We start from the raw sequence: 27,682 nt of genomic DNA on the forward strand, positions 1-27,682 counted from the left end.
ATAGAAACAGAGGTCCCTCTTGTGGCCACCATGTGTAACTGACATGTTTTGTTTTCAGAGTGCCTGGAGACATTGATGAGGTGAATGCTTTGAAGCTCCAAGTAGATCAGTGGAGGATCCCAGAAAATCTCTCTGACCCCAACGTTCCTGGTGAGGATTGATTGATCGATGTAATATATAATAATAATATAATATAATATATATATATATATATATATATATATATATATATATATATATATATATATATATATATAATATCAGTGCTGTGTTGTTATTTATGTATATATTTATTTATTTAAAATCACATAATGTTTGTACATCTCTGCTGTTCCTTTTTCAAACTATTCCGCAGTTTCACTCCACAGATGGAAACACAAAAATTTTTCATTATATACAACTGTATATCATATATGTCGCTTTATACATTATTTGAGCAGTTTGCAATTTCACAACATTAATGAACTTAAGATACCCGACTCAAAAAACAACATGTTAGTATGTCTGTAAATCCTACGCTGTTAATTATCCTTATGGCTCTTTTTTGTGTGTATATAATGGTTTGAGAGAAGTTTTTTGTATATGTTACCTCACACCTCCACACAGTAATTTCAATAAGTTAATACAAATGAACAATACAGGATATAAGGTGATTTTTGATTCAGAACATGCTTTGCTTTACCCAGGATTTGATTTCCAACATATTTTGTGGTCCATTATCACACCAAGAAATTTGATTTCATATACCCTCTCTACTTTAACCTTGTCATCTGTCACTTGTAGATTGATGTATTTGGTTGTTATTGTGCGTCTGTGTGAATTTGTTGAGACTGAAAATGAACACTGAGAGTATGTTTGTTTCGTTCAGCCTCTCTAATGAAGCTGTGGTACCGGGAGCTGGAGGAGCCTCTCATCCCAATGAACTTCTACAAGCAGTGCGTCAGTAACTGCGACGACCCAGTAGCAGCCATCGCTGTGGTTCAGTCTCTGCCTGAGCTCAACAGGCTGGTGCTCTGCTACTTCATCCACTTCCTGCAGGTAACTCACATGTTGACAGAGACTTATAAACACAGCCCTTACCCATAATTCACTGCAACCAGGGTCCATATTCCACCAGCACCATACCATTATGACAATATCTGCTAAGTGTCTGCCCCTGTGCTTTTCTTTTGTTTCCATGTTAAGTGTGTTTTAAAGAAGAAACACCATGTTACCTTTTCTCTCTCTCTCTCTCTCTCTCTCTCTCTCTCTCTCACACACACACACACACACACACACACCTTGATGTAATCATGTATTTGCCCTGAAGGCAAAATGATGTTGCCATTATTCCCAGTGAAAGTGAAAGTCAACCCCACATTCACTCTCATTTTGGAGAGTGCGAAGCGAGAGAGAACGAGCGTTGTCTGCTTGGCATTTTACCTTGCTAAATTTGCATTTTTTGGCGCTGTGTCTGCAATTTTTGTAGCTTCCTTTGGATGCGTGCTGTTTACGATCTGGCACCTGGTTGATACCTTTTTATGAAGTCCCCACCTCACCTGTGGGGCCTTTAACATCCAGAATGTAGAAAACTGGGAGAAAATACAGGCAGAGGGCAGAGTGTCTGCAAATAAATACACTTCTTCCACACACTTCTAGTGGGTCAAAAGTAAAGATGTTTGAGAGGGATTACTTCTATCTGAATCAAGACATTGTTTTGTTGATGTTGTTGTTTTCGGAAAATTATGCATAGTATATCTTTACTGAACTTAAAACTAAAACAAGAAATTGAGGCACTTAAACTTAGGAGGACAAGAAAATCAAAATTCAAACTCAGCAGCAAATGATTTTAGCTTTCGTCTTTTTATTTTGTATGGTGTTTCAAAATTCATTAGATTTTTCTTTAAGGTTTTTTTGGGGGGCTTTTCAGTGAATGAAAACAAATGCAAACAATAGCCTTCAAAAGAATTACACTAATTTTAGTTTAGATTGCTACTTTGTGTTTCAAGTTTTTAAACAACGCCTTCTCTGTCAGGGCTTTTTTCGACGTTCAAAAACAATCCAGGACATGGTGTAGGACTGGTGCATAATTAAAATGTCTTTATGTTAAATGGCAGTGTGTAATTAAAATTGCCAGCTGCTGACAACATCCCTGAATAAAACGTGTGTAAGTTGCAACGTGCTGGTAATTTTAAATATATACTGCCGTGTAAAATAAAGGCATTTTAATTTTGCGCAAACCCTTTAGTGTGCCTTAAATTATTTTTGAAGGAGTCTTGCATATTATATTTTTTTCATTGAGGATATACTCATCCCTTGCAAAAAGCCCTACACAAGTTAAAATATACACATCACACCGAAAGTATCTGGAAAGCAGCTGTGAGATCACGAAGCAGCACTTCTACTCCATTTTCATCACGATCACAAGTCCTACAGACACAACAAAACTAAACCTCACCATTGTTTGACAACAAAATCTCCATTCAAACTAACCTCTACATGGAAGATGAGCCTCATGTTGGACTGCTGCACACAAACATTTAAAGTGAAGAATACATTTGAGATCCTGGATAACTGACTGTGACTCATACATTACTCATTGCAGTTCAAAGGTCACTCTGTAGTCAGCTTCACTCATTGCTTCCTCTCTCCTTACATTCTGATATTTATCTCTAGGTTTTTGCTCAGCCATCCAACGTGGCGATAACCAAGATGGATGTGAACAACCTGGCCATGGTGATGGCCCCTAACTGCCTTCGATGCCAATCCGACGACCCCCGGATCATCTTTGAAAACACGCGCAAGGAGATGTCCTTCCTGAGAATGCTAATCGTCCACCTGGAGACCAGTTTCATCGAAGGGGTGGTGTAGACACTGTGAACCGCAGAGCTCCCCTCAGGTGCTGAATCGGCGTCTCCGGTTACACATTTACAATCATGCATAAACACTGTCTCTGTTCAGACCACACTGGAAACTCTCGGGGTGAGATATTACACTTCTTACAACACAAGCAGTGTGAAAACAGACTGTGGAGCCTCACTCTCACCTGCTTTCTTACTGAGAGACAACACACATCACCTTCACTGTGTTTTTGATACTAAAATCAACAGTGATGACTTTAAAGTGACTCACTTTAATGACATTTTCTAACCGCTGCATGTGAAAACACCTTTCATTTCTTACTGAATGGGGTAGTACTACAGTTTCACAGGACAAATGTGTAAAGTGAAAGTCTTACAATATTTACTTCACAAGTATTCACCTGCACAGCAAACCTAAAGACAGCAGTGTCGACACGCTGCTTTTTATTAACGTTCTGGTTTCATTCAAGTGTGTGTGTGTGTGTGTGTGTGTGTGATTGTCAGTGTGAATGAAAGACACAGCCTTTTTTTATCATGTACAGAAAAGATGAAAATATAAAAAAGAACTCTTGTAATGGTGTCTTATTAATAAGCTTGCCTGTGCTGTTTTGAGTAGTTGTACTGATAGCTGGTCTCCTCGTATTTCATTTTACGAGACACAAGAAGCCGCCGCTACTATTCTGAGTGAGTGCAGAGCTTCATTTCAAAGTACAAACTGGATGGATGTGTGCTGAAAGCTCTTTATAACATATGGTGGCGATTTCCTAAGAAAAATAAGCCTGGAAAGGCTTCAATTTTAAAACTCTAAACACTCGTGTGAAGCCAGACGAGAGTGTCGTAATATGTCATAACGAAGTGGGACGACGATAATTCAACTGATAATACTCATTCTCTATCATCTATATTAAAAAGGTATTTGAATTGGAGTTGTGTTCTTTCTTGTTTGTGCTGTGTAGGTTTATTTTGGCTCAGGTCTTCTGATAAAACGGGTGTTGGATGTGATAACTGTACATGGCTTCCCTCACAGACCTACCACAAACCCCCCGTACTGAGAACGGACTAGTGTTCAGCTGTCGAGCTCTATGAGAATGTAGGTGAAGCTTTTTGTGTCCCCTCTCAGGCGTTGCCGATGTAAATAAATCCTGCGTGTAAATAGTATTAACTCTCCTTAAGTGTATTCTATTGATCCAGGTGTAAGGTGAAGTTAAATGTTGCTGTAAAGAGCAATAAAAAGTGTTTTTGTAATTAACTGTTCACTTCTCTGCTGTAACCGCCTGCCTTTTGAACGTAGGACTGATTCAAACCACTCTTCATGTGTGTGTATGTGTGTGTTTGCATAACTTCCTGTTATAATATGGATTGACTGTCCATAAATAAAGGTTTGTTCAATTGTAGAGTAGATGTCTTGTGTTTGTGTTGGCAAGTTTGTCTTTATTTCTGACAGCGAGTTGCAGAGGAGAGACATGAAACGAGTGAGAGGAGGACAACATGCAACAAAGACCACTGACAGGAAACTGCAACGACGTGATCGCCTTTAAATAAATCACTAGAGAACATTTTATTTGCCTCTTGTGAAGAATTATTTCTGAATTGAAGTATTTCTTAATTAGTTGGCATGACAAAGTCAATACTTGAGCTTGGAAAGGGCACTTCATGCATCAGTTGAATAATAAAATGTTGATGTAACAAAATGAGCTCAATAAACAGAGTCTGCGGCGCAGCTGATTTTATCAGATAATCTCCATTTAAGACTGTCAGGATTTTGTCTACAATATTTGTAGGTGATAATTACATTTTAAAGAATTCTGATTTTATCTCCAAACTTTGTTTAAGTTTAATTAATTGGTAGATTTTTTTCACTTTAGGCAACAGTTAATAACATTTAAATGGTATTTGTGTACACCTCATATTAATGGGTGGCTAAACCAATGAATTATGGTGAATTAAGTTTACACACAATTAGCGTGTAAATAAAAATTAAAATCAAGCATTTTAAAAGGATGTTTTATCTGGTTTATATTTTACATAAGATACCTTGATTGTTTTGACCCAGCTGTGCAAACTTAAAGTATCCCTTGAAAGCAGAGGCGGTTACTGTCTGCATTTCTCAGCCAGTATTTCTCAGAAAGTCCCTCTAAAGCTGAACAACTGCACAATCAGACAGAAAATGAGGACCCATCTGTCTCGTGTCTTTTGTACAGCTAAAGCTTGCATCAGCTTTAGACATACAGCGCTCAGAAGGCCTTTAAGTATATTTGTCCAGAGTTATGAAAGTCTTTGCTCCTTTGTATCTGAGAGGTGAAAGGGTTGACAAACACAAGCCGCTCCCATCGTGTCACTCGGCATCAGCCTCACTCATCCATCTGTACATGTTCAACTGTTTGTCCTTTTATGCACATCACTGCACAAAACTGCCACCTGCGTCATCTGTCACTCTCTGGCAGTCCTGTACCTGTCCGCCAGCGGTGAAACGCTGAGCAGACACTGTAACCATGACAGCAGGGAGAGAGGACCTCTGACCTCCGTCTGGGGAACCGGAGTGCGTTAAAGAAAAAAAACACAGGGGGAAGCAAAAACAACTGACAGCCTCTTTTAAAAAGCATCCGGTGACAGAGGTGATGAAAATAGTATTTTTTTTTTTTCAAACTATCCAAACTTCTAAAACTTTAGTCTCACTTTAATGTGTTTATATACTTCTGTGGTTTTACCACAGTATATTTCAGCTGCATTTATTATGAGTGCTTCCTTAACTTAATTTTATTATCAGTGACAGATGTAAGGGCACAGGTTTAATGTGGTTTGTGGGGCCTCTGACAGAAAATTTTGAGCATAAAACAGTAAATTTCCTGGATTCTGATTAACTTTTGTGGGTTTTTTGCATCTATTTTGGGTGAAAATGTCTTTGTTTCCTTCAATATAAAAGACTTCTAGGCTCTTGAATGTAAACCTATGGACATTATCACATCAATATTTCATTATATCAGAGGTAAAGTAGGCTCCTCAAGTATACCAAGACCTGTAGCACACATGTACAATTTTATTCATCTAAAGAATTTGAGTCTTCAATGACTGTTGACGAGATTACAAAAAGCGTAATCCTGAGCATTTCTCTTATTTTGTTGCATTGCAGCCTGTAGTTTGACAAACAAACTTGTTTAAAAAATTTCTGGAATACAAAAAAACTAATATATATATATATATGGGATTTTTTTTTTCATTTCACGTCACCAGTTTCGACTATTTTATGAATAATGGTCTATTGCCTAACCCAAATAATAATTAATTTAAATTACAGGTAGACAGATAGATAGACAGATAAATAGTTAGATAGATAGATAGAAGACAATAATGGTTTACTGATGTGGTTTACTATATAAAATGATCACATAAAGATATAATGCCAGCTTAAAATGGTGGCCAAACTGAAACCAAACCACTGGTAAACTGAGTTTAGGTGGGTCACGCGGCACTCCTGTAAATAAACAACGGTTCCTGTGGGTGGACGGTGGGTGGAGCTATGCACACAGTGATCTGTAGAAGGGTGTGTGAACAGCCTTTCTGTCTTACTTACATAAGAGTAACACCTTCATTTCATTAATATAAATAGTGAGGATACTAGCCATGTCCGAAGCCTTAATAGTTAATTTAGGTCAATTACAAAATATATTTTAAATACTTCAAATCACAAATGTTGGCATGTTCATGAAAATACATAAAAACATTTTAAAAGCAGCAAAATATTGCAATATTTAGGCATTGATGGAATGTAACTAAGTACATTCAATCAACTGACTATATGAATTTGAGGTACTTGCACTTGTATATTGTGCTTTTTACTTCACAGCATTTATCTGATTGCTTTAGTTATTTTACAAATTATGATTTTTGCATAATAACGTTAATATGTAATACATAATATGTTTTGTTATAAATTATTTCACCAAACAGTTTATAAAGGCACCGCTTACACCAATTTGTTGATTAACCAATCAGTCAATTTGTAGAAAATCATTTGGCAGCAATTTTTTTTAAATTTACATTTAAGTAATTTTCTGATGTTTATTTTTTCTTCTTCTTTTTACAATTAGGGGGTTTGGGGTGTTTTTTTTAAATGGGTTTTTTTAAAAAAAAAAAAAAAAAAAGTTTTTCTGCATTGCGTACTGTTACTTTTTGTGCACATTTTCCTGTAAATACTTTTACTTATGTCATATTTCCAATGTAGGACTTTTACTTGTTACACAGTATTTTCACAATGTGGTGATGGTATTTTTACTTAAGTAAATCATCTGAATACTTCTTCCACCACTGTATTTGGGTTATACATGATATGATACTTGAGTGCACTGTGCCGTTATGCGCATGCGCACTGTAGCGCCACACTGCCCGCGCGCCGGTGGTGAATGCAACTGGGAGAAATTCAACTGCGTGATCTGCAGCAGACAGGCGGAGGCGGCGGGACCTGCTCTTTACTGGGATTACACAACACATTTTACACCCAGACGGACAAATAGCGACTGGAGGACAGGTAGGAAACACACAATTTATCTCCCCGTCAGCTCGGAGTTTATAATCCCTGGAAACATCGCGAACGAGGCCGGTTTGGTGGATGCGTCAACAGCTCAGATGGTGTGCTGCCGCATGTCGGCTTTTTGAGTTCAAAACAAACGTGACGAAGACTGTGATAAAATGTAACGTTTGGACATTTCCTAAGTCTGCTGGTGTGATTACCGGTGTGTGTTTTGTTCGCTACATGCTCTTTCGCCGGGTGCCTTTAAATGGCTGCGTGGTGTGTCAGTTGGGGAAGTTTAATGCTGTGTATTTCCCACGCCGCTCCTGCCCAGCACGAAAAGTATGAGAAAGTAGGCCCAGCGCGAGGCCCAGAAGAGCTGTGTGAGTGATAGCTGCTCGGCCAATCAGAAGCGAGTATCCCGCCCACGCTAGCCTGTTTCGACCAATCGTGGTTGCTTAAAGCGCTGACGTAGTGATGTTTCTCTCCCGCTACGCCCACTGGTTATAAAACACTGGACAATAAAGTGTCAATATCTGAAGAAGCCAACAGGATGAGTGAGGCAACGTGTTGTGTTTTCTGTTAAAATCACAGTTTAACCCTTTAAATCCTGGATAGACATCAGTTGTCTTGTGCAGCATCCAGACAACGTTCACAAGCATTTGGATCTTTTAAACTTTAGCAATCGGTTTGATTTCTTTCGAAAATATGGGGGGGAAAGAATTAAACAAAAGGTGACAAGAAAATGACCTGAACAATTGCTTTAGAAATGAGAGAGAGAATTATATGTGTCTTTTTTATTTCAAAACTAGGGAACACATTTATTATCATTATTAATATTATTAAAATGCTGTTTTTCCCTTCAAAGTTGTAGTTTTTTGTTTATGTTTTCACATTTTTAAAAAAATTTTTTTTAACTTTTTGCAAATTTTTGGTCAGTACTCGTTAAGCCGCTCATCGCCTTCTTCCCATGTTTTGTAAAGAAATCAAGCAAATTTGCTCAGGTTTCAAAGGGTTAAAGACTGCGAAGTGTATGCTCCGTGAAAAAGTAAAAGGGTGTGGGATGCTGTTTCATTCATTTTATCACTGTAAAATATCAACCTACGATTAATTTGATTATCGTAAAATCCGTTTGGTGAAACATTTTAAATGTATAATCATCCTCCGCTTCCTGACTCGTGAAGCATGAGCAGCTCCCGGTTTGCGCCCTGCCTGCGTCGCTGTCGTCTGTCTGGCTCTTTGTGCAGGCCATAAAAACGCACAGTTTCATTTTACATCTTGCTTTTGACTGAATATGGTATTGTTTCCTCGTTGATTCCACGCCAGGCATTGGCCGATGCAGACGCATAATCATTAGGGTCTTTTCTATTGTCTTCTATTGTGTCTATGCGTGAAATCGGCTGACCAGAAAACACGTGGGCCGACTAGTGTGAAGATATCCGGTTTCTACGTCGCACGGAAAGCCAATAACTCTAGACTGTCTCCGCTATGGTGAACCGAGTCAGCTATAACCGGGACAAAAGTAAGACGTTATGATCTATAATGTTACGGTTTTATAGAGATATCTGAAATTATCGTCTGTGTGTGTGACAAAAGAGGCGCCGTTATCGAGTTTGAATTTTCTACGTAAGACAAAAAGATGACCCTCCTGAACCAAGCCCTTTATTTCAGCGGAAGGGCTGAACATATACAGTTATACAGTTAATCTGTGGATTATTATCTTGCTGCATGATTGCCTGTTTACTTAAGCGGTGGGTGTTTATAGTAGGAAGTTAAAGGTATGTACCCTCTCTCCTTGTGCCTTGATAGGGAGATAGATTAACACCGAATACTTAGATATGGCCCATTATGATAAAGATCATCAGAGAAACCCGTATGAGGTCGTTTTTAGACATCACTGAACATCAGGTATTAGTTACACATTTCATCACCATTTGAGGTACATGGCTCACCGTAATATGTCAGTTTTTGCTTTACACTGTGGTGCACTGTTACAACACGCAGCTTGTGTATGTGTACACTGGTGATATCGTGTCACAGCCCTCTGCTGTCATGCAATGGGAGTGCCCTGCTTTGCCTTTTAATACCAAAATTGCTACTCGGGTGCAAAGCTGTGATTTGCCACAGTCCTCTGTAAAATAATGATTAGTGATGACCTCAGAGACATGAGGCTGTCTGCAAGATTATAAAGTCCTTGATAGTCGAGTGTATTGTTTTCTTGACGAGGCACAATGTGTGTTTCTCAGTAGTGTACCTAAGGTAATATATGGGTAGGTTTGATTGGTATTTTTATTGGTTAATATGTGTGTGTGTGTGTGTTTGTGTTTGTGTGTGTGTGTGTGTGTGTGTGTGTGTGCGCGTACAGGAAGGCAGCCTTGATGTGGGCAGTATGAGTAAGACGCCCCCTAACAGAAGAGGGATATCTTTTGAGGTGGGAGCTCAGCTTGAGGCCAGAGACAGCCTCAAAAACTGGTGAGTCATGGCCTCGCTCATTCCTCACCATCTCTGTTTCTGTTCACTTTCTTCAATCTCTCTCATGAAACTCATCCTCTCCATTCTGGGCCTCTGTTAGCTGTTCTGTGTGTTTCTATATCTAATGTTAAAAGATTAAGTAAAGAGTGAAGAAATTACTGCTCCTCAGCCAGCCAACGACGGCGGGTGACGGGCGTGTGCTCTCAAGCAGCCTTTGATCTGGATTCATAATCCACAATAGTAAAATTAATCTTCGACTGTTTCATCATCATAATATAAATCGTGTTAATGGTTACAATATGCGAAAGATAAAAATCAATATTGTTATAGTTACAAAATTATTATTATTATTTTTTTCTTTTAACCAAGCCACAATAAATTTGCGGCACATCTACACCAGTTTGAGCAGCCTTTATGAAGGGACTCGGCCCAGGCTTTTGGCAAACATATAAAAAAAGATATTACAGTTATTATTTCTCCTATTTAACTCCTATATGTGTTGTAGGTTGTAATTTAAAAGCTAGCATTCATCCAAAAATACCTATCTTTCCTCTTACCTATATATTTATTTAAATATATTTGAAAAACTTAACAGCAATGTCTCTTTCCAGAAATCATGACACAGTGACAGAGTGAGATATAAACATTGTCGTCCTCAAATAGGTGCTTGTTTCCTTCGGTGCTGTGATCTGGTCGGCAGGTGTCGTTCTGTAGAAAGAAAATAGTTCCTATATGAAACTGCCCACATCGAGGTCTGTGGATTATCTTGAGTAACCAGCTAATGATATCTGGAAAGAGACATTGCTGTTGAGTTTTTCAAAAAAAAATTTTTGGCAATTTGAGCGCCACAAGCTAAGTACCCTCTATTTCTATTACATTGGAAAGATGACTGATATCTCCAACATTCTGCAACTCACTCAATTTAGATTGATAAGTAGAGGTGAAGTTAAGAGGAAAACTATGTAGTTCTGATTTTTTTGGGGTAACTGTTCCTTACTGAATTTATTATAACGAAAGTAATCACATTACAGTAGCATGTCAAAGCCCGACACTGCCCCAGCACACCATCCTCTTAAATTAAATATGATTCATTGTTTCTTCATGTTTGACATTTTAAAAAAGTAATTTATTTCTGCTGATTTGCCGTCTTATTATTTGATTGAAGTAATTGATTGATAAGGAACTTAAATCTCTCCCTGTCGAGTCACGCATTGCTGAATTTCTTTTGTCACGTAGGTATGCTGCCAACATAGAGAAGATTGACTACGAAGGTGAGAAAGTACTAATCCATTATCGCCAGTGGAGCCACCGCTACGACGAATGGTTTGAGTGGACAAGTCCCTATTTGAGACCCGTGGAGAGGGTTCAGCTGAGGCGGCAAGGCCTGCAGGATGACGCTCCTCTACCGGTAAGCTCAAAACGCCGTTTATGCCGGCATTGACCTGTTTTGCTCTGAGAGTTTAGAAGTTCTTCTGCCTTACTTGTGGGTTATCTTGTGTTTGCACTGCAAAGAGGGCTTTTTTTTAATCTCTTTCTAAAATAACAGAGCACCATCATGTCATTTTGATCAAGATAAAACAACACTGATGGTTTTGATAGCATAAACAGACTTTTGACGACACGCCTACAGTATGTGGCAAATCGAATATCTCTGCCCTCTCCACAGAGCTTTCATGTGAATGATAAGGTCCTCGCCAGCTGGTCCGACTGCCGTTTCTACCCTGCTAAGGTCATTTCCGTCAATAAAGATGGTGAGTTATCGAGAACTTGTGGTGTTCAGAATTTTTTCATTAAGTTTGACAAAAGGCTTTTGAGTAAACGATTATAAACTTTAAGATTTGTTTTGGAAGATGTTAAAAATTATAGTCATTCAAGTTGCGTAATTTCAGTACAAGACTGTGCAATATGGAGCATGCTATAGTCTTAAATATTAGTTTCACTTTTGCTTTCAAAACAGAAGCTATGGTTTTGGATGACATTTAATAATAACAAAATGGCTTTCACCAAGGCAGACAGAAACTATGAAGACAGATCTGTCTGATGCACATTGCCCACACTTTTATTAGGGGAATATATCATACTAAAAGCTTTTGTACAATGGGGGTGTGATGAATAAACAAAAAAAAAAGTGTAATACACTCTCCTGCAAGTATGTCAACAGGTCTGCGACTAGCAGGTCCGCCATTGTCATGACATAGAGCTGCTTATTGGTACTTCATACTTTTAAGCTTTAATCCTGTACCAAGTCGTATTGAAAATCCCTCCGGTCAAATGATACCTGCATCTGATCCTTTATGTGCCGGGGGTCTGATCCTGGAGTGTCCAAGCTCCCCAATCAGCTAACTTTTTGTTGCGTCCTCTCAACGTCTGCCCAGACAGCACGAGCTAAAAAGGAGCTGTTTAATTGTCCCACCAAACCCAAACCAACACTGAAATGGCTTGACTCTGTCATTAAACCCGTTAATAACTGCTAGGATAACGTTAGCCATGTGATGCTTACAGTTAGCTCTGTCAGTGTGTGTGGACGGCCAGGCGGACTCTCTGTCCCTGGCGTGGCACAGAGCTCACAGCAACTAAAACTCATACAGTCTTGGGTATAGTGAAGTTATGTGCGGTTTATTGATGTAGATGGCAGGTCAGTGCTATTGTCACAATATTTGAAAGAATTGCTATACCACACCACAGCTTTGCTGCTATCATCCCCCCCTCTCTCTCCCCCTTTCACGCTTAAGGTTTCCTATTAAAAAAAAAAAAAGCAAAATGTCAAGAAAAAATCTCTACAGAGAAATATATTAATCTGCAAAGCAATTGCATAAGAAAACAACCACAAGAAGAACAATTCAAGCGTAGCTACTTGAAATCTAGTCTGTAATCAGCTACCTGTCTAGCAGCTGACTCTTGTGCAGAATATGTTTTATATCAGTTTTCCGTTTTCGCCCTCAGCATCCTACACTGTGAAGTTCTACGATGGCGTTATCCAGACAGTGAAGGGGATCCACGTGAAGCCATTTATTAAAGAGGTAAATGTTATAATGAAGCATAAACATCCTGAATAACTCAATAATGTGTTCTTTATTCTCATTAAACATGTCCGGGCTGAGTGCCATTTTCTGCTCATATGCTAACTTCCTCTTTGTCCTGCTGACAAATAGAGAGGTGGTGTTGGTGGGGGGAAGTCCAGGTCTACTGACAGGAACATGGTCAGGAGGGCCCCGACTCGCAGAGACAGGAGGCCTCAGGAGAACGGAGGTCCCAAGAACAAGCGAGCCAGACGCAGCACCTCTGACCAGGAGGAGGAAAGCAACAGTGAGGACGAGGAGCGAGAGGAAGCAATGGTGAACGATAAGAACAAAAAAACAAATGGTGAGGTAGAGGCTGCACCCACCATCAAACAGGAAGAGGAAAAATCAGAACAAGGAGACCAGAACAAGCCCAGGGAGGCAGAAAAGGGGTCAGGACTCACGAACGGGGTGAAGGTGGAAGAAGACGACAAGCAAAATGAGGAAGGGTGTCACATAAATGGAGAGGTGAAGAAGGAAAAGGAAACAGAACAGAGTGGAACAAAGCCATATATAGCGTCGCCCAAGCCATACACAGAGTTTACCACTCAGACGCAGATGGAGCAGGTGCCTGTCTCTATGACGACCACTGAATCCAATGGAGATGTGGAGCAGAAGCCAAACGTCCAATCAGAAAGCTCTCAGCCTGCAGCGGATGTGCTGCCACCCCAGCCTGTGAAACGTAAGTGATAATGAAGTAAATTGGCAGAAATGTCATCAGATCTGCAGGACTGTGAAACTGAGTGCCATGAACATCACGTTGTATCTGGGCAGGTTTTCAAGACAAAAGTTGATAATTGATGTCTTTCTTTGTCCTTCGGTAGCGGTAAGGAAGCAGGGTTTCCACAACCCCAACAGATTCAGCAGAGAACCATGTGAGTACGACTGAAATCTTGTTAAACAATCATCACATATGTGCATTATTTAATTTTCTGCCTTTACACGCATCTCTTGTGTTTTTCCTTGTTTTAGTGTACCGAGTTATTAAAAACCAACCTCCACCCGTCCTCTCCATCAACCTTGACCACAACCCATTTAAGTGCAGCGCTCCCGGCTGCACAAAGTCATTCCGTAAGGCGAAGCTGTTGCACTACCATATGAAATATTATCATGGTGAGGAGCAGCCTCCGGAGGGGGAGCGCAGCCCCACCCGGAGCGTCCAGACCAGGGCCTCTGAGAAACAGGCTACTGCCACCGGTTTTGACGGCCCGAAGAGAAGGCGCACCATCTCTGCCTCTATGCGTGAGTTACTCTCTTGTTTCACTGTTGTCCCAGTTAAAGTGACAGAGAAGAAGTTTCATGAGAAACTGGATCAGTTGCTATTAGGGATGTTCCAGTCCAGTGTTTTTTTGGGTTTTTTTGCCGCCGATCCCGTTCTGAGTGATTTGATATATCTGCCGATACCCAATCCCAATCCAAGCGGCGCATAATGTTTTTTTTTTTTTATTTTAATTTTTAAAAAATAACAAAGTCAGCTGTCTTAAATACGTCTTTAGAATCGCTCTCAAATCCTCTTAGTTCAGCACTGTAATAAAAGTGCTGAACACTGTTAATGAGTGATATAATCACAGTTCCTCTTCATAGGAGTATTATAGCATAACTTCGGTCACAATTCTGCTTATTACAGCATTATAGTAGAGCTAGTTTACAAAAATAACCAACAGAAATTTCTATTCCACTTAAAGCGGTTTAGCAGCTTAAGTTGAACACGAAAAAAAATCTGCTTATTAGAGTAGTAGCATTACAATAAAACCCAAAATGGTGCTCTCTGTTTATGACACCTGTGTGATGGCAGACATAAACAAAGGATTTGGCGGGGTGCATGCTGAAAATAACCGATCTTGATCAGATACAAAATGCGCTGATTGGGCCCAATATTGATCTGATCAGGACATCCCTAATTGCTTATTTTACAATGGTCAAATGAAAAAAATGAGAGATTCTGAATCATGACATGCTTTAAAAGTCCATCGTGAACGATTTAGCGCCATCTAGCTGTGAGATTGCAGAACTGAAATCTCTCCTGTGTGCCAAGTGTCTCATCGGGGTGGAGGAAAAATTGGTGAAGCATACTATAATGATATTTTTTGTGGCAGTATTGCACTGACGCTCTGTTACCAAATATCTTTTTTTATTATTTAAATTATTAATATTACAAATGCTAAGAAAATTTTGGTGACTACAAGAACAATATAATAAATTGCTATTTAACGCCAAAAGATACATTCCGCTGCAATAGCGATTATTGACATTAATGAGATGAACAGACAGAAAATTTTATCTTATTATCTTAAAGTTTTCCTTTAGGGAAATGTTGAAAACAGGCAATACATCCCAGTATATTGCAATATAATGTATTTGATTGCAATACTCAGCATATTGTTACACGTTTAAAATCCCAATAGTATTGTATGTAGACTTAGGTAACATGATATTATCATATGGTGAGGCTCCTGGTGATTCCCACCCCTAGTGTTTAGGAAAATGTGAAGGCTTTGTTTTTTTTGTCCGTTCTGGACTACTGTAGAAACAACGTGGCAGACTTGAAGGAAGAGGACTAGCTCTGTATGAAAATATAAATAGCTCATAAACCAAAGAAAATATAGTTATGAATATGATAGTTCAATTTCTGCTAATAGATTCCCCTAAATCCTACAAAGTGGACCTTAATTTATTGTAATTCTTACACTTTTAAAATAAGGCTGCACTTTTGCACTGCAAGGCTGCAATATTGCACATCTAGGCATGCAAAAATACAATAGAGCTTTGGAGCTTATATTTGATCTTTGATTTATTTTTTTTTTCTCAGACTCTGTTGGGCCTCCTGCAGCTCCCCGTGGTGAGGTGAAGACTGCAGGCAGGCGCACATCAGCCCCACCTGCTGTCAACACCCAGAGCCATCAGCACCGGGCGCTGCTGAGGGAGAAGAGCAAGGAGAACCAGCTGGACAGGAACGGATGCCAGCAGCAGGACAGGGATTCAGACAAGAGTGGCTTTGACATAGGTCAGTATCATGCAGTATTGAAACTTTAGTTTATTAAACATGAAATACTCAACTTTTCTGCATTAAAAATGTCAAAACAGCTAAATTAACTTTTTTTTTTTTTGAGGTTTGTACTTGCATTATCCACAACGTTTTTAAAAATGTCCAGACCCAAAGAAATCTGTCATTTTCGCCACCGCCTGTCATTGCATCATATCCCCCTTACACATGCATCAGGATTTTGAAATTTTGAAATTGTTATAAATTGATTTTTTAAATTCAACCTACATCTCAGTCATTTTTAACCATATGTTTTCACTGGATGATGGATAGTCATCAGACGTCTGGATCTTCAGTTATCATAGAAACAACGTGAGCAAACGTTAGCTCAGCCCAGCTCCAGTGCCTGCCATATGAAGGAGCATCGAAAAATCACTGATTTCAATTCAATTCAATTCAATTCAAAAAACTTTATTTGTCCCCAGGGGGCAATTCAAGGCACACAGAGCAGCATGACAAGCAATAAGGTCAAGATGAAAGTAAGAAGGAGAGAAAAAATAGAAATCAAAATAAAGATAATTTAAATATTTGTGTATATACAGTATATAGGTGAATAAAGTATAATAATAATATAAATTTTTTATATTTATTTATTTTTTATAAAATTTTTTTATATATGTTGAATGTGAAACCTCTTTATGCAGTGTTTTTACTGTTTTAAATCACCCAGTCAGTTTGTTTTGGAGAGGTAGAAATCTTTGCAAATCATCAAATTTTGTTGTGTATTATAATTGTTGACAGCAATAACCAACTTTCCACATAATGTAACAGAACAGCAAACAAATATCACGTATGTTTCTTCGTTTTCTCACAGCGTGCCATCTCTTCCTATTTTTAAACAGAGTTTTAATCTAATATGTTTGAAAAATGGGAGGAAAGAAAAAAATGTGTTTGAAAAGTCATGGAAAAGTTTTGAAATTTTGCCCATGAAATTGTGGGAAACTTGCACGGTACAATTTTGCGCCTGCTGTGATTGCTTTGCCCTCTCAGGTCTTAACTTTTTCTCACTTAACGGTCCTCAGGGTCAGTAAAAGACAAACTGAAAGAGAAACCAAAACAGAAGGACTTCCTCCGCATTAAACTAAAGAAGAAGAAGAAGAAAAAAAAGGCCAAGTCTGGTAAGAGGGGGTCCCCGGCATCGGGCCTCTCCACACATCTGCTGCCCTGCATGTGCACTCACTGTGACATCGTGGAAAACGGCTAGCCTGCAAAGCATAAAGTACTCCATGCACTCCTCTTGGTGTGGTGGCTGAGCCTTTGTGTGTGGAAAAGTGTTACACCTGTTGCTGGCCTCTGTCACTCCATTATGCCAATCAGAAAGCTCCAACTCATTTCTCTTACATCATAGCTTGCATTTGCTCTCGTATAACGACAGTGCTGTAATGAAAAGGCACTGATATTAACCAATCACAACTCTAACACTCTATTCCAAGTTGGCACACACATTATGTACAGTATGTTTGGCATGCACACAGATTCTGTAGGTTACCTTCCACATTATTTCATACTATTCAAAGGCCTGAAACACATCCAGTATTGATTTTAACCAATTGATTGTCCCTGAATGTTTTTGAGCCTTTTATTTGTCCATGTTTGTTGTGCTGCCGTTTGTCACCACCTGATGGGCGTTTGTTTGGCATTTCAAAAGCTGACATTTTGTTCTACGTCTGCTTCCCCCCTTCCCTGTATTAACAGACTACACAGGTAGTGAGGAGAATATTGACATCTCAGTATTGGGTCTTCAGTCCAAATTGAATTTGCCACACAAATTCCCCCCCTCACACAATCACAAGCCTGAGGCCTACCCCAGCAGGCCTGGATACAGCTACTCACAGCAGATACTTGTGGATGGTGGGTATCTCTGTGACTGTGTATGTGTGTGTGTGTGTATGTTAGTTTGTGTGACTGTACATGGCCTCCTCTCCCCTCCATTCTTCTATTCCCACTGGATTCAATCCATCATGCTGTTGTTCTAGTTTGATGTGCATCACACCTAAGGGCTGTACCACGAAGCGAGATAAGCTTTGTTTGTGAACTATATTGAGTCCAAGGCCAGAGGATTTTTGTGTCATGCGGGTGCTCTCTTTTAACCCTTTGAAACCCAAGCAAATTGGTTTGATAGTTTTTAAAAACATTGGGAGAAGACAATGAGCAAATTAACAAGACATGGCCCTAAAATTGGCTAAAAATTAGTGAAAAAAATTATGAGAAAATTACCTGAAAAATTGCATAAATTACCTTTTATGCATTGTATTTATTTCTGTAATATAATTTTAAATATAAAATTATCATTATTATAAATATAGTTTTCTGGACATTTCTCCCTGTATATGAAAAATTTTCTAATAATACTGCGTCTTTTTAAAATAAGTTTTAGGTAAAATTTTAGCAATTTGTGGGACATTTCTTGCCAAGTTGGTCAATGTTTTAGAAACAAATCAAACCAATTTGCTCTACTTTCAAAGAGTTAAAAAGCTTGTGAAAGGCATCTGAATACAGCACAAGAAAACTGATGTCAATCCAGGTTTTAAACTTTCCCTGTGCAGATAACATGGTTGGGACCAGTTTTTGTTCAGAGTATTAAAATCAGGCTTAAAATCAGCCAAAAAGTGCCTTTCACTAATCAACTCCTTTGGAAATGACATCATGCTGAGTTGATATTCAATCTATGAGCGATACTGATTCTCAGCGGAGAGAATAATGTTATAAATGCACTTTATCCAACTTTTTCTTCTGTAGCGTGACATTAGTAATGCCACCAAACAATGACTTACAGAATAGTTTATGGTTTTTCTCTGCCACAGGAACTTGCATACATTCAGTTAGTGAGGCACAAAATCTGATAATATTCAATCTATAAAATGTATATAACTTTGATTTGGCAAATCTGCCGCTTTAAATTTAGAGTTGAAAAGATGCAGAAGGTGCTGTTGTCATTAAGTAGTAAAATAAATATGTTAACTTGTGAATTCACACAATTATCTGCCAGCATTCTTCTCTTGCCTTATTTGCAGTATCAGTGTTGCTTTATACTCTCATAATTTTTTTCATATTCTTCATAGTCAGAAATAAGTGGGACGTGATCGGTCCATTTTGTGTGGTAGAGGAGTCAAATCACACTCCCTTTTGTAAGAAAACGCACAGAGCCTGAGGCAGACAGCTTAGGTTAACAAAGCAAGGTGATAACCAGTGTCAGTATCCATTATTATTTCTTAGCAGAATTTTGGGGTTTGTCGAGCCAGCTAAGTCAAAGAAAGCCTTGCTCTGTTAAACTTGCTTCGTGGTACACTTCTCTGGTATCTGTACCCAAACATTGCTCATCACATGTCATGACCTGCTGAATTAAACTGGCTGCCATCACAGATAAAACCTTTTTTTTTTAACGCCTGGTTGATTGAATCCTGAGCTGTTCTTTGCTGCTACGGCTTGCTTCATCATGTCATCCACACATATTTTTATTAAAACTCAACAAATGCAATACATGTTGTACAGTTAAAGAGTGTTAATTAAGGTAAATCGCAGGAAAAGTTCCTTCCTGTCGTGTCATCCCCACAAAAAGCAAAAGTTCTGTTTGTCCCGTCATTGTAGATGATGATAGCCTTAGTGACTGGTCCACTGACAGCTGTGGGTGGAGCGATGACGACTATGGGGTGGATTTGGACGTCACCACGCCTCCCCTGAGTGTGGACTCTGGTGCTGTGGACACGAGTGACCAAGAGATCGTGCGATGTATCTGTGAGGTGGAAGAAGAGAATGACTTCATGATTCAGGTGAGCTGGTTGTTTTACCTTATAGAGTGTCTATTGTAAATCGCACTGCAAGCTTTTATTTATTTATTTATTTATTGTTTTTTTTAGTCTAAGGGTTGCATTATAATAAAACAGATGTTTCCTTCCCTTAGTGTGAAGATTGTTTATGCTGGCAGCATGGCACCTGCATGGGCCTGCTAGAAGACAATGTTCCAGACAGATACACCTGCTACATCTGCAGAGACCCGCCAGGTGAGAGAAAAACACCACCTTTAGCGATAAATCACAAAATGTCATCATTTAGATTTCTTGACTTAAAGGCATCTTTTGAAAGTTTATTTACCAGAAGACAGTATTACTTAAAGTATAATACCATTTGTAGAATTAGATTCCAGAGGTGGCTGCGTATCATTGTTACCATCTCATGTGATCCAAACATTTCCAATAACTCCAGAGTGTCTAAAAGGGGAAAAAAGACAAATGTAATCCAAAATTCACGATAGGTTTTTTGTAAAACAAAATATTCTGCTTCAGAACATATTTGTTGGAGTTTAGCCTTACAAAAACAACATTTTCACTGCGGTCAAAAAACTGTCTGCTGTCCTACCTGCGGCACACAAAGGGAGGCCTTAATTAACAGGGTGGTTTAACAGCAACATAAATTACATTTATTCATCAGAGAAAGTTCATGTAAAAAAAAAATTGTGCTTGTAGACAAACATTAAGAACATAATTGACATAAAATATGGTCGACATTTGAATCTTCATTCAGTGGAAGCTTCAAATCCTAAAAAAAACAAAATAACATGCAGTACAGCCCTACAACAAACTACACCAGCAAGCGGTTAAAGCCTAGCTCTTAAAGAGATCCCCTAACGACAGCTTAACTTTCACAACCTTTTGTAGTTTTGTTATTATGTTAGTCATTTCATTTTGCTCATTTCAATATTTCCAGGTCAGCGGCAGAGTCTGCGCTACTGGTACGATCGTGAGTGGTTGAGTAATGGTCACATGTATGGCTTGTCCTTCCTGGAGGAGAACTACTCTCACCAAAACGCCAAAAAGATCACCACCACTCACCAGCTGCTGGGAGATGTGCACCATGTGGTAGAGATCCTCAATGGACTGCAGCTTAAGATGAGCGTCCTGCAGTGAGTACAGGGGAACTGCATTGAGGGTGTTTTTCGGTTATCTGCTGAAGTCAAATTGAATTTGTGGATCATGACAGAAATTATAATTACTGCTGTCCAAATCACCCAGTTCCAACAATAATGATAATTCCAACACGTTATTATTTAATCATTTGATTTTATGTGATTTTTCACAATCTTTACTTTGGCTTTTCAGGAGCAATACTCACCCCGACTTGCAGCTGTGGCGGCAGCCCTGGAAGCATTTGGAGAGGTCACAGACCGCCTCTGACTCGTGCCGTGGCAGTGATGCAGCTCCATCTCCTGTGACTCCAGATGAGGACATGAGCCGAGGTGAAATTTTAATGTCCAATGCGCTGGAAAAGTTGAGCCGAGCTGCCACAGCTGCCACCTCCTCTTCGTCCTGCTCCTCCTCCCCCTTCCCATCCTTCCAGGACTCTTACATTACCAGTGAACATTGCTACCAGAAACCGCGGGCGTATTACCCAGCGGTGGAGCAGAGGCTGGTGGTCGAGACCCGACAGGGCTCAGAGCTGGAAGACAGCATGAGAAGCACAGAGGAACTGTTGGAGCGGGAGCAGCGTTATGGGAGCCTGCTGGAGACAGACAAGCCCAAATCAACAGGCACCAGTAACAAGGTTAGGCCTTTTTCCACTACAGACAATGATGTTTATAGAGGCTGTGAGTGACATTCAGGGCATATCTGTCATTCAGATTGTGCGACTGTCCACTCACTGCTGTCAGCATGGAGGTGGCTGAGCCAGTCGCTAGCAGCTAACAGTGCTTACAGAGGTAATGGTACTGGTGCTGCTATGCCACCTTAGGTCGGGATGGTGTTATCAGCGGTAACAGCAGTTGAGCACATTGCAGAGTAGCAGCAGTTAGCTAGCCAATTGGACACACACACACACACACACACACGGGCCTCACATGCACTAACATGCACGCACAGCTGGATTGTCTACCATAACAAACAGAGAAGCTCGTATTACATCACAGAAGGAGGATGACTTCATTCTCTGCTCAGGACACCATCACTTCACTATATCTTTACATAGCAAATAGTTACTTGCTGCTATTTTAATGCGCTGAGTGTCGTGTACAACTCCTTGCAACCAGAGTTATCACCACAGAGTAATGAAATGAGCATCAACGCCCACATTCTAGATATCTTTTCCGCTACTGTAAAATCACATTTTAGAAGAGAACGGAAAATATGCTTCTCAAAATGAACACGGGATTTTTTGGTATTTTAATATATACATCACTATAAGCTTTAAATTTTTTTTTTTTTTCTTCGTAAAGTTGAACTGTCCGTTACATCAGTCAAATAGCACTGAAATACAACAGTATCCATGACCTGATTTGCGGTTGCTATGGAGATGATGTCCAGCAGAGATGTAGAGAATCTAGTATGATTTTTCAAGATGCCTTATTGTTGCAGTCGGTAAGAAAATACGGCTCCAGTTTAATCAGGCATTAATCAGGATTCTTTATGCAAAGTGATTAAAGCTGCTGGATGTTTCTCACAACACATCTTACAAAGCTTCTTAACTCTTGTAAGTGGCACAGGAAGCACACTTTAAGGCAGTTTTTTGCTATTATGTTCCTTTGAAATGGTCAGTTATTAACCCCAGCATTAGTTGCACAGTCTTGATTATAGATTAGCCAACACAACATTTAAATAACAAGTGGGCAAGTTGTCAGGGTGACGGTACATCCGAGTTACTCAAGTGATTCAAGGACCAGCCTTTATTCAATTTGCAATCAGGATGTGATAGCCCCTTTTGGTTATTTATCTCGTGTGCAACAAAAACGTGTATTGGTTTGGCTGAAAGCGTTTAAACAAAGAGGTCTACACCTGGTTGAAATGGAAAATCTTTTCTGATGATGACACCTGACTGTCTCTAGGCTTCAATGGGTGGCTCTTGGTCCCAGGCTGAGACAAGGGACGAGGGTGGAAGAGATCCTGGAGAGGCTGCAGATAACAGCAGGCAGCATCAACAGAGGCAGATCAACCTGCTGGATCACATCGATGCGGTCCAGGATGAGGTCTCACACAGGATGGACTTCATTGAAAGAGAGCTGGACGGTAAGACTTGGGCTTGCCTTGACCTAGTTACCTACTGTCATTAGCAGAGTATAAATCTTTGAGGTAGGATTTTTATTTGTGGTTCATCAGTCCATAATGTTGGCTTGGCATAGCAACCAACAGTCGCATGTTAGTACATTTCTGTCCAACGTAGATCAGCTCTGAAATTTCTGACCAGGTGAGGTCATGGGGCATTAGCTAGAGGGCATTTCAAATAAAGCCATTGTAATATAATAATGACTGTGATTATGTGCCACTAAAGAAGGTATGAAGCATGTTAGCCTATTCTGAGTAAAGGCTGTTAATACTGACTGTTGAAAAGAATTTTACCCATTTCTTTGCTGAGTTTTGTGCTGTGTTCACTTGGATTCAGGCAGATGGTAGACGCAACACCAGATATTATTTTAATGGACGAGAGTCTGGCAGAGATTTAATGGTAGTATTACCATCCAAAGTAAAACATTTTAATTTTTTGTCGACCTACACAATGGAATTTACAACCAAATGTTCGGTCAGTCCCTCACACAAGGCAAAAAATATCATCTGCACAATTAGTGGACATGACTTAAATAATTAAATTAAGTAGTGAAAAAAAACAACACTAATTGATTGTATGTAATACATTTTGTAGCATTCTTTGTAAAGAAAACTTACAACATATCACGTGTGTTTTGTTTTGCTGTCCTTTTCCATCAGACTGTTTATTTTTCCCGTACTGTTCAGAAGGTTTTGTCCGTCCACTGTCTGCCTGATTCTGTGTGAATTCAGCATAGCTCTGATGTGTTTTCTAGCACAGCTGCAGAGGCAGAAAAACCTGACAGAAAGTAAAAAGTTATATTCCTACCTTACACTGGTAAACTACAAAATTGTACAACTGTAAAAGGCTTAAAGAAGGTTTTTCAGACCTGATTAGTTTGTAGGCTGAGAGCTGGATCAAGCAGAGAGTCTCCATGTACAATTTTAAACACTGAATGTGATCAGATTGGCTTTTGATGATTCATGATATTATGCAACAACCCAGAAATGCACAAATGGCAATGATTGCAAAAGTGTTGCCAGTCCTCATGTACTGGAAGATTTTAATGTCCCGGACAAATGGGAGAGGTTGTGGTCATATTATCTCTTTATCGAGATTAAAAACAATGGAAAGGCAGGTTTTATATAATCACATCAAGGCATTTATATTTTTATTTGATTTGATTTAAAAAAAACGTGGCTATGTTTGCTCAAACATAATATTCCAAATGAAGTAAGTCCCGTCAATAGACTAGTGCGTAATAACTCCGTTTTGAAAATAGATGTCTAAAAAAAAAAAATGTCTAAAATAGATGAATATGATGGCAGCCTGCATTTGTAGTGGCAACAAAGAATTTCCTTTTAGCTTTACAGCGAGTCCTAACTAAATGTGATGTGAGTATTAGCAACAAAATCTGTTTTACTTATCTTGTTTTCTATTGTGTCCCTAACTGGCCTGAGCTGAACTTTTGGTGGACGCCCTGCTTCGAGTTATTCCTGTCGGTCACTTAAAAAGTGCCTGAATGGGTGAAGAGTGAAGTTGTCTGTCTGTTATCTTCACAATACCTACTCATTTCACAACAAAAAACTAAATAATGTAGCAGCTGGCTGGAGGGAGATCACCAGGGAGCTGAAAGTTTCTGACAATAACCCATGTTAATAACCTGCTTGCTGTTTCTGATAATGAATGTCATTTTCAGTAAATATCACACTGTAAAACTAGTTTCATGTTTTGAAAGTACAAATGTAGGAAGATGGAAAGTACTCACCCATCTTTAAAGGTGCTATGTTTCCAGTCTGATCTTGCTCGCACATCTGATAGGTCCGTGGTTTGTTTACGTGAAGTAACAGACGTGCAGTTGAATTTGAATTTCTTTTTATTTGATAGGAACAATGCAATTTAACATAGATTCAATACAAAGTATGAAACTGCTGGGCTGCACAAAGAGTGTATAGCTGTTGCTAATTTTCTCTTGTTCCTAGTTGGGATTTTCCATGCAGACCTGCTGTGTTATTTAAATAATGAATTTAAAATATCATAATGAACTATAAACATGGGGGGCACAATAAAATACATGTACCACAATACACACTCTACACTTCATATACTACAGTTCATGTGCCACGATACACATATTGCAATAAATATGCTAAAATACACATACCACGATACACCAATACATTTACATTAATACCCCATTAAAGTTTTCAGTGCAGTTAGCTAAGAGTGTGTACAGCTTTATCCAGCACTTGTGCTTTTAAATTGGAATCAATTTGATTGCTGTTGCATATTTAAAGATTAAATGTGGACAGAGAGCGACCCTCGCTTGCTGTTAAAACACAGTGTAAGGGCTTCATATTCACAAAGGGAATTACTTTCACGGGACATTACTACAGCAGAGATTTAAATATATTAGACTTAAACAGATTTTCCTGGTTTAAATAAAAGAGTAATTTAGCAGGCAACTGCACCCACGGTTCCTGCGGATCCTTAAAAGTCTTAAAAGGCATTAAATTACTTCATCTAAAAGTAAGGCCTTAATTGGCATTAAAATGTCTTAAATCAACCTTTAAAAGTCTTAAAAATGTCAAAACACAGAAAGTAGGATATTGTGAATCTTTTTTTTTTCAGATATTGCATTGTAAAATTCAAAACAAATATTGATAATATCTACTTTTTTAAAATTATTTACATGCCTCTTACATTAACTTCACACAGATCCCCCCCCCCCCAACATTTTCCCAAGATTCCCTGACTTTAACCTCACCAAAAAGTTCATGCTTTATGTTGAACATTTGGGTAAAATTGCCCCTAACCCTAAATAATTTGTCAGTTCTATTTTTTTTTTTTCTTTTTCAAGTTTGGTTATCGTAAAATTGGTCTTAAATTTAGTTACGAGTGGCATTAAAAACGTCTTGAAAAGACTTGAATCTAAGTTGCCTTAAGCTTGAAGGGACCGTGACTGCAACCTGCTTGAGAACAATAGAGTTTTTATGAACTAAAATAAACCCATCATGGTCAACAGTGCGCTCACCTCTGATCCCTCCTCTGCCTGTCGTCCTCAGTATTAGAGAGCTGGCTGGACTACACCGGAGAGCTAGAGCCTCCTGATCCTCTGGCCCGTCTCCCTCAGCTCAAACACCGCATGAAACGGCTGCTGACACAGCTGGGCAAAGTGCAGCAGATAGCCCTGTACAGCTCCACATGAGGGCGCCAGAGAGCAGCAGCGGCTTCAGTCCCCACACAGCATCCAGAAACGGTGCAGCGGAGGAAGCTCCCCGGTCTCTGGCTGACAAGATAACGATATAAATGCAAGTGCAAGACTTAGGTGGTTCAGCACGTTCTCTCTGACCTGTCTTCTGCAGTTGTTTCTCCTTTTTAAAAAGGTTCTGTGTGGTGAAATCCGATGCTACAGTCAGCCTGTGTCATATATCAATATTTATATGAACATGTATGGAGAGTGAGCATCTTAAAAATCAGGATTAAACACAAAGAGTAACCTCGTAAATGCAGGAGAAAATCCTTAGGACCAGATTACACTTCTGTGGTTCCCATGCAACTCTAAACCTAATGAATGCCTTTTGTCTGAGCTACTGCTTAAGGTTGCCCTGTCTCTCTCAGTACACAGTGCTTTACATGCAGAAGCTTTATATTCGAAATTGCAATCGAGTACGTGAACCTACACGGCCTCTTTGCAATGTTTTCATATGGTCTCTGTTTTTGCATCAACATCCCAAAGCTCAGTTCTGGTCACGTGTCATGTCAAACTGCATTAAAACTCTTGCTGTAAGTGTGGACAGACATTAACTTGAAGACATCCAGTATGTAAGGACACTGTTCAGACAGTCTCTAAATAATTTGTTCTGTTTTTGATCTCCTCAAGGGTTTGTTTTATCCTACACTGTGAAGTTATTTTTGTCTGGAATCAAAGGCATCTTATTTTCAGTTTTAGAGACATTAACAAGTGTGATTTGTGTTTTGTCTTCTTTTCTAACAGTCGTCTCATCCGTGTTCCAGTTTTATCAGTTATCCTTTATGTGTTTGTCAGTTATCTCTTACTTCAATTTACTCTTTGCATCGTTGTTGGTGTTGCACTTGACCCATGATTCACTGAAAACTGTAATGTGGACTTGTCTTTTCCTAACTTAGCATCTTGTACTTCTTCAGTGACAAAAACTACTTAGAAGACTTGTAAATTTCTTTTTTTTTTCTGTTGTTTCATCTGTTTATTTACAGTATTTGGCTTGTTTGTAAATATGTTGTCCAAAAATGTTCTCTTCTTTATTGAAAACATTCTCCGGAGTTCATATATTGTATGCTACTGTACTGTAAGTGTCTTGCTTAGAAGCAGGGAAATGTCAAAAACAATGCAAACCGATCTGCTGGTACATAAATAAACTATCATTGTTATTAATCACTTTGGGCATTTCTTGGCTATTTTTTCATTATGTCTCCTCCAGGCTGAGCTCTTTATAGAGAGCGTTCCCTCTGATCCTGCTTGATCCACCGGGCAATAACACTACCAGTGAAGTCAAAGGTTGCATCACTCTGTTTGATGTAACATGTTTTCTTAGCAGCTGATTTGTGCTCTTACACAATCAGATTGAAATTTGGGGCAGCAGTACTTTTGAAGGCTGTGCTTGTGAGATTTTCAAGACTAGAGGAAACCCTTCTGAGGTACCAGCGAGCAAAGTATTCAACTCTACAGTGGAGCTGTTCATGACCTGAAAACAACACTGGCTGCACTGCCGCA

General features: G+C 39.2%; 2 protein-coding genes across 6 annotated transcripts in view; both read left to right on the forward strand.

Moving 5' to 3' along the window:
• arhgap46a (Rho GTPase activating protein 46a) overlaps positions 1-4,259 on the forward strand; it is a 41,656-nt gene extending 37,397 nt beyond the window's left edge. For all 3 annotated transcript variants that reach the window (XM_042503229.1, XM_042503237.1, XM_042503246.1), the window contains 3 exons: positions 59-150; positions 869-1,038; positions 2,656-4,259. In XM_042503229.1, coding sequence (XP_042359163.1) covers positions 59-150; positions 869-1,038; positions 2,656-2,850 — 457 coding nt within the window. In that variant the 3' untranslated portion in view covers positions 2,851-4,259. The remainder of the gene's footprint in view (positions 1-58; positions 151-868; positions 1,039-2,655) is intronic.
• Positions 4,260-7,230: 2,971 nt separating this feature from the next.
• phf20a (PHD finger protein 20, a) lies at positions 7,231-27,346 on the forward strand. Of its 3 annotated transcripts, XM_042503267.1 has the most exons (18): positions 7,231-7,365; positions 8,756-8,869; positions 9,713-9,819; positions 11,056-11,227; positions 11,486-11,570; positions 12,763-12,839; positions 12,972-13,560; positions 13,703-13,753; positions 13,851-14,120; positions 15,688-15,882; positions 16,944-17,039; positions 17,617-17,772; positions 19,510-19,691; positions 19,823-19,922; positions 20,626-20,821; positions 21,018-21,459; positions 22,733-22,913; positions 25,995-27,346. In XM_042503267.1, exons 3-18 carry the CDS (start codon positions 9,737-9,739, stop codon positions 26,135-26,137), a joined length of 3,018 nt encoding a protein of 1,005 aa, XP_042359201.1. In that variant the 5' UTR covers positions 7,231-7,365; positions 8,756-8,869; positions 9,713-9,736; the 3' UTR covers positions 26,138-27,346. The 3 variants fall into 3 exon arrangements, with proteins under 3 accessions (XP_042359201.1, XP_042359192.1, XP_042359208.1); XM_042503258.1 differs by lacking the exon at positions 8,756-8,869; XM_042503274.1 differs by lacking the exons at positions 8,756-8,869; positions 17,617-17,772.
• Positions 27,347-27,682: the final 336 nt, after the last annotated feature.

The sequence above is a fragment of the Plectropomus leopardus genome, chromosome 2 (genome assembly GCF_008729295.1).
Source record: "Plectropomus leopardus isolate mb chromosome 2, YSFRI_Pleo_2.0, whole genome shotgun sequence".
NCBI classification, from domain to species: Eukaryota; Metazoa; Chordata; class Actinopteri; order Perciformes; family Serranidae; genus Plectropomus; species Plectropomus leopardus.